This window comes from Tursiops truncatus, chromosome 17, assembly GCF_011762595.2.
Source record: "Tursiops truncatus isolate mTurTru1 chromosome 17, mTurTru1.mat.Y, whole genome shotgun sequence".
Classification (NCBI taxonomy): Eukaryota; Metazoa; Chordata; class Mammalia; order Artiodactyla; family Delphinidae; genus Tursiops; species Tursiops truncatus.
In genome coordinates, this window is record NC_047050.1 from 48,875,527 (window position 1) to 48,892,969 (window position 17,443).

Here is a 17,443-nt window from a genome sequence, read left to right on the forward strand (position 1 = left end):
ACCAGTTCAATAAAGCAAGATAAAAGGCATAAGGACTGGGAAGAAAAGACTTTAAATGTCATTTGTATAGGACACAATCGTGGACATAGAAAATTCCAAAAAGATCAAACTATTGAAATCATTTGATTTACCAAGGTCACTAAAGACAAGTTCAATATTAAAAAAAAGAGTAAAAACCCTTCTTTTTATTCTTTCTAAACCAATAGTTAGAAAATGAAGCTTAAAATACTGTCATTTTGCAATACCATTGAAAAAATCGGATATGTAACAAAAAGATAGACATAAGTAGGAAGGATATACCATGCTCATGACACGAAGACAAAATTGAAAGATGTCAGTTCTCTAAAATCAATCTGTATTGGCAGGGAAAATCTCAGCCAGGTTTATTTGTGGAAATTAAGCTGGTCAATAATTTATATGGAAATGTAAAGGCAAAGAACAGCTGAGGCAACAGTGAAGAATGAGGCTGTGGTCTTAAATACTAGATAATCAGGATCTATTAAAAAGGTGTTTAAAACAATGTGGTATTGGTCAAAGGATATACAAAAGAATGGATTAAAGTCAAGAGTCTAGAAACAGACTGATTTTTTAAAAAGATGCTGCTGCTGCTTAGTGGAGAGAATGGTCTTATCAATAAATGATGCTGGATTAATTGGATGTCTGTATGGAACAAAAAATCTTGACCTATCTCATACCACATACAAAAATTAATTACAGATTGTAGATCTAAATGTTAAAGGTAAAAAAATAATGCTTTTAGTTGAAAAATATAGGAGAATATCATCATGACTTTAGGATACACATACATTGGACAGAAAAGCACTAACTATAAAGGAAAAAATGGTAAATTATACTACATTAAAATGTTAAGAGCTTTTCATCAAAAGACATCATTAAAAATGAAAAGGCAGCCAACAGAGTAGAAGGTTCTTGTAATACACAGATCTACTGAAGGTCTCATATGCACAATATACAAATGACTACGACTCAGACAAAAGATGGAAAAGGCAGAAGACTTTGGCAATTCCTAAAAGTATTAAAACAGCCAATAAGCCCTATTTTAAAAAGGAATGTGAAGTGGAATAACTTTGGAAAACATTTTTTGGCGGTATTCTACTAAAGCTAAATTTGGCCGGCAAATTTCATTCCTTGCTATGTACCCAGCAGTAATTGTGTATATTTGTTTACCAAAATATATGTACTAGAGTGTTTAAAAAAGAACTACTTGCTTTCTTTCTCCTCTCCTGACCATAGCCCTGCTCCCTCCATACATTCACCCATTCACCTGTTTTACCGAGTCTAATTTACTGCTTCCTCTGGCTTGTTCCTGGAAGTAATCAAGCACGTGGGCACTCTTCACTAGCAGAGTCTTGGTTCTTACAGCCAGCCCTCTGGTAAGGCGCACTGGTTTTCAAACCAGCTAAAGGGGCTCATCTTCCCAGTGTCGGACTCCAGGTCTGGGGGTGCCCAATATGTGTCTCGAGCCCCTCACTCCCCAGGCAGGATCCCCGAGCTTGTGATCTATCCCCCTCCTCTTTGTGTTCCCTGCTCAGGGCGCAAGCCCTGATCTGACAGCTTCTCCTCCCTTCCTACCTGGTTCTGTGTGAATCTTTCTTTAGAGCCTTTGTTGTAGAATAGCCTTTCTGCCAGTCTCCAGTTTGTTTTCAGTGAGAATTGCCCCACGTGAAGTTGTACTGTTGATGTGTTCCTGGGGTGAGGTGAGCTCAGCATTCTCCTACTCTCTGCCATCTTAATCTCCCCTGCAACCTTTTCCTTACTTTTTTCAGAGCTGCATCCATGTGTATGTACCATGCTTTTTTCGGCCATTTTCCTATATGTATTAGGTTATTGCATTATTTTACAATTAAAAATAGTACACTATGTTATGCATATGTATTTTCATATTGTTTGAGTTGTATCTTAAAAGGAAATTTGGAGATTGGAATTTATTGGTCAAAAAGTAAATGCAGGGCTTCCCTGGTGGCGCAGTGGTTGAGAGTCCGCCTGCCGATGCAGGGGACACGGGTTCGTGCCCCGGTCCAGGAAGATCCCACATGCCGCGGAGCGGCTAGGCCCGTGAGCCATGGCCGCTGAGCCTGCGCGTCTGGAGCCTGTGCTCCACAATGGGAGAGGCCACAGCAGTGAGAGGCCCACATACCGCAAAAAAAAAAAAAAAAAAAAGTAAATGCAATGTGATTTTGTTAGATACAGGGGTGCCCCCCAAATCTGGACACACAATGCCATGAGATAATCCTTGCTGGGATGATATTGAACCACAGCACTCTGAAAACCTCTAGGCCAAGAAGTTAGGTCCTACGGTGCATTTATAAATTAAATACTTCTGCAGACATTGTGTTCTTTCTGTGTATCAAGAAACATCCTCGGTACTGGGAATGAAAATGTATATTCTAGGAGGCATCTGCATTAAGAGGCCACTTTAACATGAGCCAGATGGTTCGCTGCTTCTGTAATCCCTGAAAATAGTGACAATAAAGTACAGCGATACTTTCTCTAGCATGAGTTCCCGCTGAAACGAAATTCTACTTTACACAGAATTATTCCCACATCGTGTGAGAAACAGTACCTAATATATCTGTTGGTAGTATTAAAAAAAGGGTGGGGGGCTTCACTGGTGGAGCAGTGGTTAAGAATCTGCCTGCCAATGCAGGGGACACGGGTTCGAGCCCTGGTCTGGGAAGATCCCACATGCCGCGGAGCAACTAAGGCCGTGCACCACAACTACTGAGCCTGCGCTCTAGAGCCCACAAGCCACAACTGCTGAGCCCGCGTGCCACAACTACTGAAGCCCGTGCACCTAGAGCCTGTGCTCCTCAACAAGAGAAGCCACTGCAATGAGAAGCCCACGCACCACAACAAAGAGTAGCCCCTGCTCGCCACAGCTAGAGAAAGCCCGCGTACAGCAACGAAGACCCAACGCAGCCAAAAGTAAATAAATAAATTTATTTAAAAATATATATATTAAAAATAAAAATTCATTTAAAAAAAAAAAGGAACTTGAGTTGGGGAAGGGAAAGTAAAAGCAGAAGTAAAAATATAGTTGCAGCCTCATTTTCCAACACAGTGTTGGCGAGAAACAAAGTCCGAGTGCCGACTTCCCTCCTGTTGATGTAAGTGGGCAAAGTGATAAGAAGGTGAACTTGGGAATCAGGAAGTCATAAAACTTCAAGTTAAAGAAATTAAAAGGCATCAAACATTTGGAGGTCCATACAGAAAAGGTTAAAAAAACAAAAATGTACCTTTCAGTAACCCCAAGCTCTTTAAACATCTGATTGAAAGTTTTGAAAAATCCTGAAGATTTGGAAACCAACTATACACTTATCCATTACTAGGAATTTAGAATTGCCAAAAGTAAAGTGCTATTGATAGTATATTTACTTTATATATAGTTATTTCATATGTTATTTGGTGACTGAAAATATGAGGACTTTCATTAACATGTTTGCCACCTGAGTTCTACTCATCTTTTTTAGTCTAAAAGCCTTAAGGTTTTCAACCATGGATTTTTCCTGTCATGGAGTTTTTTTAAGATAAAAATCTGTCATATAGCAGGCATTTTCCTCTAAGAAAACTTTCTGATGTTAGAGTCACACCTTATTCAGAAGAGTGTTAATGTAAGCTCTCTGAGAAGAAGACTTTTAAATTCCATCCTCACATTCAGACACACTGAACTTTGAATGATCTGCATCGATGCTTGCATAAACTGTTACTGTCCAGAGTGGGATATGCGCTCTCTGTCTAAATATTCCACCGATTCTAGAAGTAACCCGAGTTGCACTCTATAATTTTGTATTTCAAACACCAGAAAGTGGCATTGTGGAATATAACTTCAAAACAGTAATATAAAAACAAGAACATAAAGTACAAGAAAGTATCTTTTATTCTTGTGCCATGTTTTTAAGTTTGACATAGGTTTCACTGTTGTGATAAAAGTATACATCTTATATGAAATCCTACTTAGAAATATTAGTCATTAATTTGTAATTTAACAAATCTGTTATGGAAACAAAAATGTATAAACCTTCTTTAAGAAGATTTTTGGAACTTTCAGTTTGAAAGAGAATCATACATGAAAACAAGGATAACTCTTACAGTAGTTTAATCCATACTTTATATTAAACCTAATGCCTAACAATTATGAGTGTCTTACTTTGAGGTATTATGCTTTGACATTAATTTCTGTATCTAACACCGAAGTGCTATAATATCATTTAGTAACTTCCATTGAATTCTGTAAGAATTGTAATCTCACAATTTTTATTCAGTTTGTTTTTAAAATTATACAAGGCACATTAAATCTAATTGAGAACAATTGACAAGTAACAGATTAGTGCCAAATAAATTTGTCATCATTAAGCTATACTTTTTTCACTTTGGCAGGACTAATATTGCTGCTTTAGGACTTTCAGATATTTCAAAAAATTTGTTACAGCATGAAGTAAATTAAAATGTCTCAAGTCTGTTTCTGATCTACCCATGATTCTATCAGATTCTTCTACACTCAACATTCCAATTCATTGTAGCATTTTCTGTATTTCTACTTCAAACAGCATGACTCACTAAGGTTTTGAGAAAAAATAAAACTTCCCCAAGAAGTCCTGCAATGGCAGGTAAATCTAAATGTCTTACCTTTGCTCTGCTTTCATAGAGAAAGTGAACAAAATCGCCTTCTCTGCTGGTCTAAGACCACCAGCAATGTCTTTTTATGTGATTTGTGCAAATCACATCAGAGAAGGGTGGCTAATTTCTGTTGGAAACCTATTAAATTCAAAGTCCACAGAGAAATTCCAGCATCTTATTTGAATACAACTTTTTATTTGTGTGCTTATTTTGTGTGCTTGTTTTTTAAGGGATAAAAATAATGGTACAAAGTCAAGCTTCCTAGAAAATTTTAAATTTAGTTTTGCCAAACTTGCTGGAATTTTTTTTTCCTGAACAATGACACATTGTAATATGTTTTGCTGATATTTCCCTGAAGTCAGCATTTTTCTTAGATATAATTGTTTATTTAAAGATTTATAGTAGTTGTGCAAAGAATAGCCAAACATTTTTGCCTAGAAGGGTAAATGGAATTTCAAATATTTATACTATTATATACGAATAGTCCTCGATGTCCTTTCTGAAATGCTTTGTGTGTGCTTAAATAGAGTGCCAAAAAAGTCAATCATGTAAAAATTGTTTAATATTTACCAGCTTATTACAGAGCAGTTTGCATTTTACTTTTCACTACATTCACATTTAGCATTAAGACAAAAGTGGGTCAAGTTTGGCTTGTGCAGTTGAAGGTTCACTCAGTAGAGTAATCACAACATGGTCATCCCGGCCTTGCCATAACATCTCTCCTTCGAAGTCAACCAGTCCATGCTTCCTGGCACGCAGGAGAATGCCCACAACTTTATCTGAAATACGAACGTATCTGTCAAAGAGATCTCCAAAAGTAACCTGGATCTTGCCGTCCCGTCTGTGGTGAGCCATCGTTCGGATGATGAAGCACATGTCCATGATTTCTCTGTAGATGTGCTCCTCGGCTCTCTTGGCCCTTTCGGCAGTTTTGGTTCCTTCCTTGGGACGGCCGTAGCCTTCATCTCCTTTGTGCAGGCAGGTGGACATGGCCAACTCATAATCAAACTCTTCACTGAAAGGATTGAGCTTCTGAGATTGTCTGTGTTCATCAGCCCAGTGTTGCCATCTTTCTGTCAGGTTGCCCACTTGGCTGTATTTTTGCTGGGCTTTGCAGTTGAGTTTCTCTGTGACTCTATTTGCCCTAAAAGAGAGAGAGAGGATGAAGAATCAAAATATTGATATTTTAACACCCAAGTGTTGCTTTCTATCTGTACTTCTTGTACATATGCATCTTAATGTAACTATAATTGTTTCATTATGAAAGAAGTATGAACAATTCAAAAAAGTAAGAGATAAAAGAAGAAAAATCATATACAAGGCCACCATTGTTCTTAGTTTGAGGTATCTCCTTCTAGATTATTTTCTCTCTAAATAACAGTAATGTTTTAAGCTCTGTAAAATAATCATATTAAACAATTTCAAGAAAAAACCTTCCTTACACAAATGTAATGCAAATATGTGTATCTTTTTTTTTTTAAAGAAGATGTTGGGGTAAGAGTTTATTAATTTATTTATTTTTGCTGTGTTGGGTCTTTGTTTCTGTGCGAGGGCTTTCTCTAGTTGTGGCAAGCAGGGGCCACTCTTCATCGCGGTGCGCGGGCCTCTCACTGTCGCGGTGCGGAGCACAGGCTCCAGACGCGCAGGCTCAGTAGTTGTGGTTCACGGGCCTAGTTGCTCCGCGGCATGTGGGATCTTCCCAGACCAGGGCTCGAACCCGTGTCCCCTGCATTAGCAGGCAGATTCTCAACCACTGCACCACCAGGGAAGCCCCAAATATGTGTATCTTAAAGTTGCATATTAGTAACATTTAGAACTGGACTTGAATGAGTGTATTAAGGGAATACACTTTACACAGGACATCAAGAAACAGTTATTTGCCCAAAATAAGCCTTGTATCGGCACACATACTCTGTAATATTTACTCATGTATAGATTTTTATATATGGATTTTTTTTTTTTTTGGCCCCCTGCACAGCATGCGGATCTTCTTTCCCCGACTTGGGATGGAACCCGTGCCCCCTGCAGTGGAAGTGCGGAGTCTTAAGCACTGGACCGCCAGGGAAGTCCCTATACATGGATCTTTAATGAAGCATATCTATACTAGTATCTATGATGTACCACAAATTTTGAAAAATCAAGCTGTATATATAGGAAACACCAGCTAGCAGTAGTAACATTTATTGAACACAGTGTGCTGGCATTCTTCTAAACACTTTCTACTAATATTTCCACAACCATTTCATGAGATAGGTACTGTTAATCTCACTTCCCAGATGAGGAAACTGAGGCCAGAGGGGTTAAGTAACTTTGCTTAAAGTCACAAAGCTGTTAAGTGATGGGTCTGTGACTTGTACCAAAGTTAATCCGGCTCCAGAGCCTGTGTATAACTTCTGTGAAATGCTGCCCTAACCCAGCGGAAGAGGCAGGATTCAAACCCAGACTGTCTTAGGCAGCGTCAGTGCTCTTCCCTCTGTGTGATGATGCCACTCAGCCTGCCAGGACAGTGTCTAATATGTGGATGAGCTCTGTCTCAAATGTGTGTGTCTGCCCTTGCAGTTTGGAATGCATTTCTTATTAAAACAAAACAAAAACCAGCATTGGAAAGTGTAGACCAATAATGTCATGAGGGTGCAGATCTAATTTTAAAATGGCAAAATTTGTCTTTAACAGACTTTCCTGTCATTTCTGTATCTCCAATCTCCTAGACCTTTTTTCGAGGTCTCTTTGCCTTCATGAGTAAAGCATGAACTCTTGGACTACCTAAAAGTCAGAAATTTGTATTCGTCATCTGTACAGGTGCCTCACCCATCCTTCTCCCCAGCTCCGAGTGGCCTCATGTGTGGAAGCGTTGGAGGTGGCAGATGGAGAGCAGGGTTGGATTTGCTTATGGCAATGGCATGCCCGAACTCAGCGGCCCCTGCTATCTGAACTCTCACAATTTGCTGTTCAAAACCCAGGAACGGGTCAGATGTGAGTCTTCCTCGCTATCCAGACTCACTTCCTGCAGTCTGGTCATTCAGATGCAGGAGGCTAACCCTGGGTAGAGAGGCAAGCATACTTGCCTGAGCATTGTTTTCTTCGAAGAGGAAGGCCATCCACTAGATGGCGACCTTTCACTAATTCCCGTGGTTTGTGTCCTACACTTGCTGCATTGTTTCACTGTTGCAGTAGAATTCAAACTAGGAGTACATTGCTGAATATAACACTGCTCTTCTTTGTAATGACATGGACAAAAGTATATGACAAAGTTAATTGGGAAAAAGCAGCATACAAAAACTGTTTACACAATTATCACAACTTAAAAAAATCATACATGTATGGAAAAGTGCTAGGAGCTACACTGCCCTGAAGTGGAATGCATTTCCCTCAACCCTGCTGGTCCTTGTCTTCATCTGCATCTCCATAGACTGTCCCTGTTCAGCTGCTCAGATTATGGGCTGCTTGATCTCATGACCAAAGGAGAGGAAACACCTAGTGCCCTTGGAATGATGGCAATCCATGGCAGACATAGTCTTCAAAAACAAGCCCAAGGCTGGAACATCTTGCTGGAGAAGCGACTTGAAACATCTCAGAAGAAAGTGAAAAGAATAGCACGATTTATTAACTCATACTTTTTGTCTCCTGAGCACCACCTGTGGTTCTGTCCTATAGTATAAAACATAATACATCCTCCCTTTAAGGAGCTTCTGGGCACTTTGACATTCCTTCCATCCTCTAGTAAAGTACTTATGACAACTGCTGTGTGCCAGACAGTCTTTTAGGTACTCATTGAATATTCAATAATGAAAAAAGAATGACGAATAACCACTAAAAGACATTCATGAAAATCATCAGAGTGAACCAAATTTGAGTATATATGGTACAATTCTAACCATGTAAAATGTGTACACACCAGGCTGAAGAAATCAAGAGCATGTGCACAATTGAAAATAATTATGTTGGTATCTAGGTGACAGTTGATTTTTTTCTTCTTTTTCAAAATTCTCTTTCATGCTGGTATTATAGTTGACGCTTGAACAACACAGGCTTGAACTGCGCGGGTCCACTTATACATGGATTTTTTTTTTTTATAGTAAATACTACAGTACTACAGGATCCTCATCTTGTTGTTCAAGGGAACAATGGTGGGGGAGGGGTTCTGATCTTTCAAGCACTTGAAAATCCGAGTATAACTCTACACTTATACTGTATCCATGGTTCCACCTCCATAGAGTCAACCAACCATGGATTGTGTAATAGTGTTGCAAGCATTTATTTGAAAAATCTGCTTATAAGTGGACCCACACAGTTCAAACCCATGTTGTTTTGCATCAACTGTATTGATTTTAAAATTTACAAGAAGCAGAAAAATACTCAAATTATCATCCAGAGGTAATTTGTTTAAACTGTATGTTATATGGGTCTCTCATTCATTGATGTAGTATTTTTTCTTCTAATTTTAATTAGGAACTTAAATTCCCTGAGTGTTGACACTCTATGTCATTTGGAATAAGGGTTAGGGTTGGTGAGGTAATAACTCTTTGAAGAAGAGAAACATCTAAAAAAGCACCTACTAAATCTTAATTTCCATTTGTTTTATGGTCAAACTGTAATTTCCAGTAATAAGAGAAAAGGAAAGCAAAAGAATTGATCCTATTAGCAAGAATTAGAAAATAGACAAGGTTGTTTTAAAGAAGTACTAGAAGAAAATATATCTTAATGAGTATTTAATTTTCACTATCTTATAAACGTTCTATATTGTCTTAGTATTTCCAGTTTTTAAAAAGTATGGAAGTTTCAGGTTTAAATCAGGATTAGAAAGTCTTATACCTTGAGTATCCTCCTGATCAATGAGTGTAAGACTTAATATATCAGCTTATCCTGTTTTTCTAAATTTCAAGTAAAAATGTGAATAATAGTTTAGATTGAGCTTTAGAAAGACAATCTCTTACACATTTACAGAAGCAAAGCGATATTCAAAGACTAGCACCACATCCATACCTTAGGCTAGAACACTTCTCTGTCAGTAAACTGAAGAACTTCTGCCACCCTTTCCAACTTCTCAGGGTAGTTCTGGGGAGAATCTGCTCCTCTGTCCACTGGTTTGCTTGCCCTTCACCACAGGAAGTATAGCCAATTTGGTTAATGGGAGATTGATATCTACAGGGTCACACTTTTCAGAAGCAGGGTGACTGAATTCAAAACTGTGCTCTCCTTTCTGTTATCAGCCAGGTTTGGGAGCCAAGCCTGTGCTTCTCCTTGCAGATTGGCAACTGTCCTCCTAGTCCATGGAAAGGGTTCCAAGCTCGAGAATTGAGGGCAAATATTAGAAAGCCATACTTTCCCCTTCATTTCTAGCAAATATCTTCAATATAGTTGTACCAAAACACTACAGTTTGGGAGTTATTGGGATTCCACTAATTAAGCTGATGCTTTGATCTCCATTTGATTTCTTGAGTCCACTCTGTCCTCAGAGAATCAATCTAACACAGTGGTTAAGAATGCAAGCCCCGGCATCAGCCTTCCCAGTGTCATCACTTACTAGCTCTATGACTTGTATACATCTCCTCGCTCAGTTCCCTTTTCTATAAAACGCTCAACCATTAGTATTTTTGCTAAACAGAACTTGGAGGAGAGAATGGATGAGTGATTGTCATTTCAATATTGCATCATTACTGTATGGGAGATAAAATTTCCTTTGTCTACAGGAGCTGGACCAAACAAGTCACATAGCTATACAATCAAAAGACTGAATATTTAAAAAATAAAGCATAAAATAGAAATCATTTTCATGGTAAAGCCCCAGGTAGTAAAACTCTACTGGTGAAGAATATTTCTACTTTCTACCAAACCTGACTTGTCTCTGTTATCCATAGAACATCTTAACCACCAAGAAAACTTTTTTTCTACTTAAATATTCGTGACACATAATTTTCTCCCTCTTAGTGGATATGGGGAAAGAATGGTGCTTAGAATTAAAAATAAATGAACAAAACCCCCTTTCCCATAGGCCTCCTCAATAATGCCACATTCATTTCTCAAGCAGTGTGTGAGAGTCCCATCAGGTAAAAAGTCCCATTGGGCTTCTGCTGAAGCTTCCTGAGCATAGCTAGGATTACTGCTGACATTCAGAGCTGCTGTTGCTGTGTACAACATTCTGGTACCCTACGTATTCTAAGACTAAGGGAAAGGAACCAAAGAAGGAAGGAAGGGATTTCATTCCCATTCTCCTCCCCAAACCCTGAGAGCCAATCTCCTAGCATCTCATAGTGTTGGGATCACCAGGGCTGGCCCCTTGCATTATAATGAGTACAACTTATTAAGTAGCTTTCCTGGGTCCATTGCTTTACATAATTAATACCAAAATAACTCTATGGATTATCACATCTATTTTTTTTAGATGAGTACAAAGAAACTTAGGATTTGCCAGAGTGACCATGATTCAAATCTGTCTCTCATTCAAAGGTATCTCTCTATCACACTAAGAAGGTGTCCATGTACATGTCTGTTTGGAGGAACCAACAGAAGGGTCCGGTATGGAAGTTCTCACTTCCAGGTGAGACAGTTTGAGTAGTGTTCAAGAGGGTGGGCTCTGGATCCAGAGTGCCTGGGTTCAAACCCCATGGGCTGTACAATCTTATACAAATTCCCTAATACTTCTTTGTCTTATGTTCCCATCTATCCAATGAGGATAATGACTGTACCTACCCCATGAGAATGTTTTGAGGATTAAATGAATAAATACTTAGACGAGTGCCAAAGAAGAGTACATGCGTTGGAGATTGGTCCTAACTGTCACCTCCCTACCTCTGGCCAATTCAAAACATGCTGACAGTAAGATCGTCATTGTGCCACCTTTAGTCTTTATTCCGTTGGGTTTATTCGGTTCTATTGTTTTGTTTTGTAGCACACGCCCCCCCCCCCCCCAAATTCACAAGGCCAAAACTTAGACTATGGTTCCATATGGTCTGGTAGAATAGTGATTTCTGATTGTGAATTCCTATGTGAATGTAAATAGAGCACAAATCTAGATCTCTGAGTGCATCCTCAAGGTGCTGCCTGAGAAGTAGCGTCATGTCTGGTTCCAAAGCATTACATTTAGAGACAGGCATACTCATCTCAGGTCACTAACTTGCTGAGTGAAATTTCCCTCTGAGCTTCAGTGCTCTCATCCCTAAAACGGGATATTACCTACCTCATTGTGAGAGTTCTAAGGACAAAGCACGTAAGATACCCACAGCACACACTAGATGCACGCGGAATTATGATTATCTACGTTTGCCATTTCATTTTGCTTGAAAGCTTTCAATATAATAGTGCTAATTCTTTTAAAACATCTTTAAAGTCACAAACTGACAGCTTTTTGTCAAATAAGGTAACCAGTTTTGTTCTTTACTTTCTGATTATATCATAAGAGTTGAAAAACACACCTACACATCTAACCGTTCCCAGGAGTCAGTTTATAATTATTCGCCACATCTGAGACTTTCCCTATATTCTGACATCCTGTGGTTGTTGAATGAGAAATCCTGACTTTCTGTTATGTGGAGGCAGCTACTGTCTTGAAACAAAACATGCGTTTCTTGTCAGACTAAAGTATCAGTTTGAGTCAGTGTGTGTGTGTGTGTGTGTGTGTGCGCGTGTGTGCATTTAGTTGTTTTCGGATTGTGATATTTTAATTACCTAGCTTTTATAGCATTTCTATCTTTGTTTATAAGCAGAACAAAATTTTCTGAAGGTTTGAAAAATTGCTAAATAATAAAATCTATATGAGGAGTAATAACCTTCATATAGTGAGCTTATGTGCAGGCACTGTGCTAAATTCTCCTCTCCTCCCAATACCACAGAATTTATTCCAAAAGCTTACTGTTGCCGTTGTTTTACAAAGGAGGAAATGGGTTTAGAAGAATAAGCCGTTTTTTTGTGTGGTGAGAACATTTAAGAGAGATTCTCTTAGCAACTTTCAAGTGCATAATACAGTATTGTTAACTATAGTCAGGGCAGAGCTGGAATCTGAACTTGGGTCTGTCTGACTTCAGAGCCTGCTTTGACGTCAGACAGCAGCTTCCCACCTGTATACAGGCTCACAGAAATCCGTGTTCCAGGGGCACTATTTGGGTAGATGTGTCTCTTGAAAATATTGTAGACTGATTTTGGACAAGGGAAAGGTTTCTCCACTCAGTCTACCAGTAAATACTTGTCTCTGCAGAAAAATAAGCCAATTTGTTACTCATTATAGAATTGACTTAAAAATTTTTCCCAAAGCAGATACCCCTCTCCGGTGGCTTCAGATTTGTTGTGGCTAAACCTGGAGTGTTCAAAAAGAGAAAGGAGAAACCAAATAGTGCAGGCCCTTGGCCCAAAGGTCCATAGCTGAGCTTGGTCCTGCCCTCCTAGCCCAGGGGCGTGCCTTTCCCCAGACCTCGCTGCCTGCCCGAGCTGTGAGATTCTCACTCTGACTTTGGTGGTCCTTCCCTGCTCTCTGGGATTCCCGCAGCTGCCTGGGGCTCAGGAGCGGGATAAGGAGTTGGGAGATGCATTCACTTACTGGAAGGGCAAGGGACGTTTGATTCTGGCAGTGGCCACCCGCTCTCCATCCAGCTCCAGCCTCCCCTCCGTCTCCCCTCCGTAGCCACTGTCCTCTGTGTCTACGCTGCTGCTCCTGCACTTGGGCCCTTCCCGTTCCTCCTGTCCCATCTCTTTCCAGCCTTCGATGAGCTCAGATACCAGGCTGGCACATTTTCTCCTCCGCGTCGGGGAGCCATGGCCGCAGAGGATTCTGTCCATTTCGCTCTCTGGCTGCCCAGCTTCAGGCGTGTCCCCATCCTTCTCGTATCTGTGGCTGAGGTGGCCCACATCTCCTCCTCTCTCGTAAGCCTTGCTGACCACTGTTTTGGTCACCTCTTTCCTTCTGATCTGAGACACCTCGGTGGCTTCCTCTGAGCTTGGTCCATCTCCGTGTTCCTCTGGCTTTGGGGAGGAAGACTTTGGGGCCGTCTGAGCTTTCTGGTGGGTGGTGGGATGGATCACTGGTCCAGAAGCTTGGGGTGGGTTCTGGGTCCCTCCTGGCATCCAGCCTGTGGGCTCCTGGGCCTGCCTGATGCTGTTCTCATTGGCCCACTGCTGCCAACCTCGGGCCAAGCTGATAACCAGGGTGGCTGTGCGTACCTTCCGGAGGGCACTCTTGGCTGGCCCTTCCTCCCTTTCCTTTTCCCCTGGAGCCATGCTACCTTCCTCTTCTCTGCTGCTAGCCTGGGCACTGGCTAAAATGAGTGGGGGCCGGTGGAGGGCCTGGGATTTAAATAGAGTGGGACGTGGGGTGGGAAGAGAATTTGGTCACGGTGGAAACTATGTTAAGCACTTCTTGCCAAGATGCAGTGCCTTCCCTGTGATGGTGTGCTTTTTTTAAACCCTGACAGCTCCAGTTTCATCAGAGCAGAGGGACATCTCTGTTGGTAAAAGACAGTGATAGGATCACGCCCTTTCTTCTCCAAGTGCCAGAGTGGAAATTACTAGATCCGATCATGTGCTCAGCCTTAGGTTTTTCCTGACCTTAAAATATGGTCCTACCATTTATAGGAGCATAAAATACATGCACAAGTTGTGCTGGGAACATCATAGGCTTGTTTCCATTGAAACCTCAACCGCTTTCAGTATAGCTCTTAGTCCCCATTTTATAGCTGAATACAGTGACACGTAACTTCCTATAGCGAATAATATCTGAGACTCACACCCAGATGTCTGATGTAGGGCATGTGCCTCTTTTCTCTCTACTCATCAAGGGTCCTAAGTAGCCGTTTTCTTTTTGTCTTCAGCTCTATTCAATACAGACTTTAGAAGTCACCTCATCCAACCTCCATTTACCAGATGAGAAAATTGAGGCCCAGATAAGGGGGGGGAGACAAGGGCCTGGTGTTTTAGTCCCACGTTTGAATTATTTTATAGACAAATCCTATTAATACACAAGACGATAGTCAAAATTTTGGTCCAATTATTTTTTTAAAAAATCTTTAAATTGAGACCTACACACACACTGAACTTCAGAGATTATTACAACAAATCTTTTCAAATGTTTTGTTAAAGCAGACTATTTAAAGACAAAATAAGTGAATGCTATCAGAAGCAATCCCTACCCGAACTTTTGTTTTGAATAACACAACCTTCCTTAGCAGAACTTCAAGTTCATGCAGAAAAACCATTTTTTTCAATTCTCAGAACAAAGACCTGAAATATAGTTTTTAAAAAAGGACTGGATAGATAGGGCACTTGGACAGGAAAATAACCATCTATTAAGTGTCCTAAACCAGGTAAAAATGCTCAGGGCTCAACACTGAGTAATAAAGTAAGACAAATAGAATTTTTTCTTCATACAACAGTTCTATAGATTTTTTAACTGTATTCTTTCCTCCAATCTTGACATGTAGTTAACCACACTGATTGAAAACCGCTGTCTAAGACCATAAAAAGGTAAGAACTTTAATTACTTCTGATTGTGAGACAAATTTATTTAAAAAAATATGTTGATGTCAGTTTTCCATCCTGTAGGTCATTTACCTCCCAGGATTAAGACAATTGGGGAGACGATTTACTACTCAATCTAGAAATCTGTCAGATGTGTTTTTAGAGTTCAACAGCATCTGAAAATGTTAACTGTGGTCCGACAATGCAGAGACAAAATCCCTCTTGATTAAGAGGAAATTGGATCACAAGAAAAGAAAACTATGACAAAGATTTCAATCTGAGTCTGAAATTTCTGGCATTCTTTCTTAGAATGTAGACACACTGCAGACTGGTTCCTGTTAGATTCCCTTCAGCTACTTAGAATGCCTTTTGAAGGAATGGGGTTCCTCAGAGATGCCCATGAACTCAACCCAGGACCAGGCTAATTTATAACTCCCCAAGGGACTTTTCTGCTTCCCTGCCCACACCTGTTCCACATTCAATTCTTATAGGGAGAGAATGGAAACAGCAAAATGTTACTAGTCTTTCACATATTAACAGGCATTGCAGTCAGCTGCCTGGGCTTAGGGCTATCAGCAGATAGTCTTGGCAAAAACAGGCAACTACTAAAAGAATCTGGTCATTCCTTCTGAGATTTTGCTTCCACGGCAACTGTGGTCCTTCACTCATGCTTCTTCAGAAGAGAGTGTGAAATCCTTTTCCTCCTCGTGTCAGCTTTGGGCATTCCTTCCCTAAAGAAAGGTCTGTATACTACCTACTGTGCATCTTATAAGGAATATCTTCTTTCTCAACCTCGATCTAGATTCTTAAGAGTTCAGCATTCTTCTGCTTTAACAGAAGGTGTAAAAGAAATGAAAACAGGGGCTTCCCTGGTGGCGCAGTGGTTGAGAGTCCGCCTGCCGATGCAGGGGACGCGGGTTCGTGCCCCGGTCCGGGAAGATCCCACATGCCGCGGAGCGGCTAGGCCCGTGAGCCATGGCCGCTGAGCCTGCGCGTCCGGAGCCCGTGCTCCGCAATGGGAGAGGCCCGCATACCACAAAAAAAAAAAAAAAAGAAAAGAAAGTCTCAAAGAAAGAAAGATATAGTGAACTAAGTAGTTTACAATGTGAGTTCCCTGTGAGACGATGAGATTAGAAACTGTAGGTGAAAATGCAGACCTGATTAATGAAGTAGTTACCACCTAAGAAATTTGTCATAAGTGTGGAAGTGTTTTGTAAAAAATACTAGTTATTATTTGATCATATGGGCAATACTAAGGAAGGGAGGAAGTTATATTTATACAATTCTCTGCATGATACACTTAGAAGCCAGATGGAGCCAGCTCTCATCACCAGCTATATAATCTTACTAAGAGACTTTAGAAACCGACGTTTGCTCAAGGCTTATATGAAACAATAATTTCATTGATCCTTTCTACATAAATAAGTACGTTTTTTACTTGTTCATTCACAGAAAAGTGGGAATGAAAAGACTTTAATGGGCAGCAACAAATGGCTTTTGATTTCAAATGAATTTACTTAACTCACTGCTAATGGAATGAATACAATGGGTGAGGCCTGATGGTAGACAGTGTCGGGGAGAGTGTAAAGCTGAACAAAGCAGAAACTACTCTCAACGTCTTCCCATCTAGCCAGGAGAGGACATGCATACAACTGCCCTTAACATTTTGGGGAGAACTACACTAGAAATAGAAATAAAGCTTTATGGGCTCATTGAGCACAGGTGACTGATTTTATTGGAAGGACTTCACAGCAGGGGTGGTCCTTTATCTGATCCTTAAAAGGTAAAACTCTACGAGGTGGAGAAAGGGTGCTGTAATCTGAAGAAACGCCGTGAACCAAGATAAGGCATGAAGATGCACGGTACACCTAGAGACCTTCTAATGGCCCCGCCTGGAGATCACAACCTCAGATGCCTACAGGATCATGCAGGTCATTTAAACCCATGAGGTGAGTTGGGTTGGGGCACAATATGGGGTGGTGAGGACTGTGGGCAACTGGCGAAGCAATGTCACAAGAGAAGTAAGAGATCTGGATTTTTACATGAACTCTCCCGGTTCTTTAAGTGGTGACAGTTAATACACACACACACACACACACACACACACACACGCTCACACACAGTAGTATTGGGTGAACCTACACAGTTCTCGGACCAGATTCTGTGGGCCCCCAGTTTATAAGCTTTAGAGAAGAGCATACAGTGTTTATGGGGTAAGAACAAGGGGCCCGGGAGCAGTAGGACAGGCCTTTGAAGAAGTCAGTTGGAACGATATTACGAAGAACGCCTTGCTAAGGAATCAGTGTTTTATCAAATGGGGCTCACTGCATCACTAAAAAATTTTAAACCTCAATGTGTTATC

The 17,443-nt window shown here is 40.5% G+C and overlaps 1 protein-coding gene and 1 long non-coding RNA gene across 5 annotated transcripts in view; one reads left to right on the forward strand and one right to left on the reverse strand.

Annotated features, from left to right (window-relative positions):
* Positions 1 to 5,231: 5,231 nt before the first annotated feature.
* Positions 5,232 to 13,851, reverse strand: ABRA (actin binding Rho activating protein). The gene is made up of 2 exons (XM_004328455.4): positions 13,169 to 13,851; positions 5,232 to 5,782 (listed from the first exon to the last, which is right to left on the reverse strand). Exons 1-2 carry the CDS (start codon positions 13,843 to 13,845, stop codon positions 5,263 to 5,265), a joined length of 1,197 nt encoding a protein of 398 aa, XP_004328503.2. The 5' UTR covers positions 13,846 to 13,851; the 3' UTR covers positions 5,232 to 5,262.
* LOC141276926 (uncharacterized) overlaps positions 5,493 to 17,443 on the forward strand; it is a 242,375-nt gene continuing 230,424 nt past the window's right edge. For all 4 annotated transcript variants that reach the window (XR_012327307.1, XR_012327306.1, XR_012327309.1 and 1 more), the window contains exons 1-3: positions 5,493 to 11,176; positions 15,045 to 15,087; positions 16,865 to 17,030. This is a non-coding gene — a long non-coding RNA (uncharacterized lncRNA). The remainder of the gene's footprint in view (positions 11,177 to 15,044; positions 15,088 to 16,864; positions 17,031 to 17,443) is intronic.

What these genes read in the sequence shown, in the direction of transcription:
- ABRA (XM_004328455.4), bottom strand. Translation starts at nt 13,845, where the DNA reads ATGGCTCCAGGGGAAAAGGAAAGGGAGGAAGGGCCAGCCAAGAGTGCC. An exon ending in AAACGTCCCTTGCCCTTCCA is followed by an intron (nt 5,783 to 13,168) that starts GTAAGTGAATGC and finishes TCTCTCTTTTAG; the next exon opens with GGCAAATAGAGTCACAGAGA.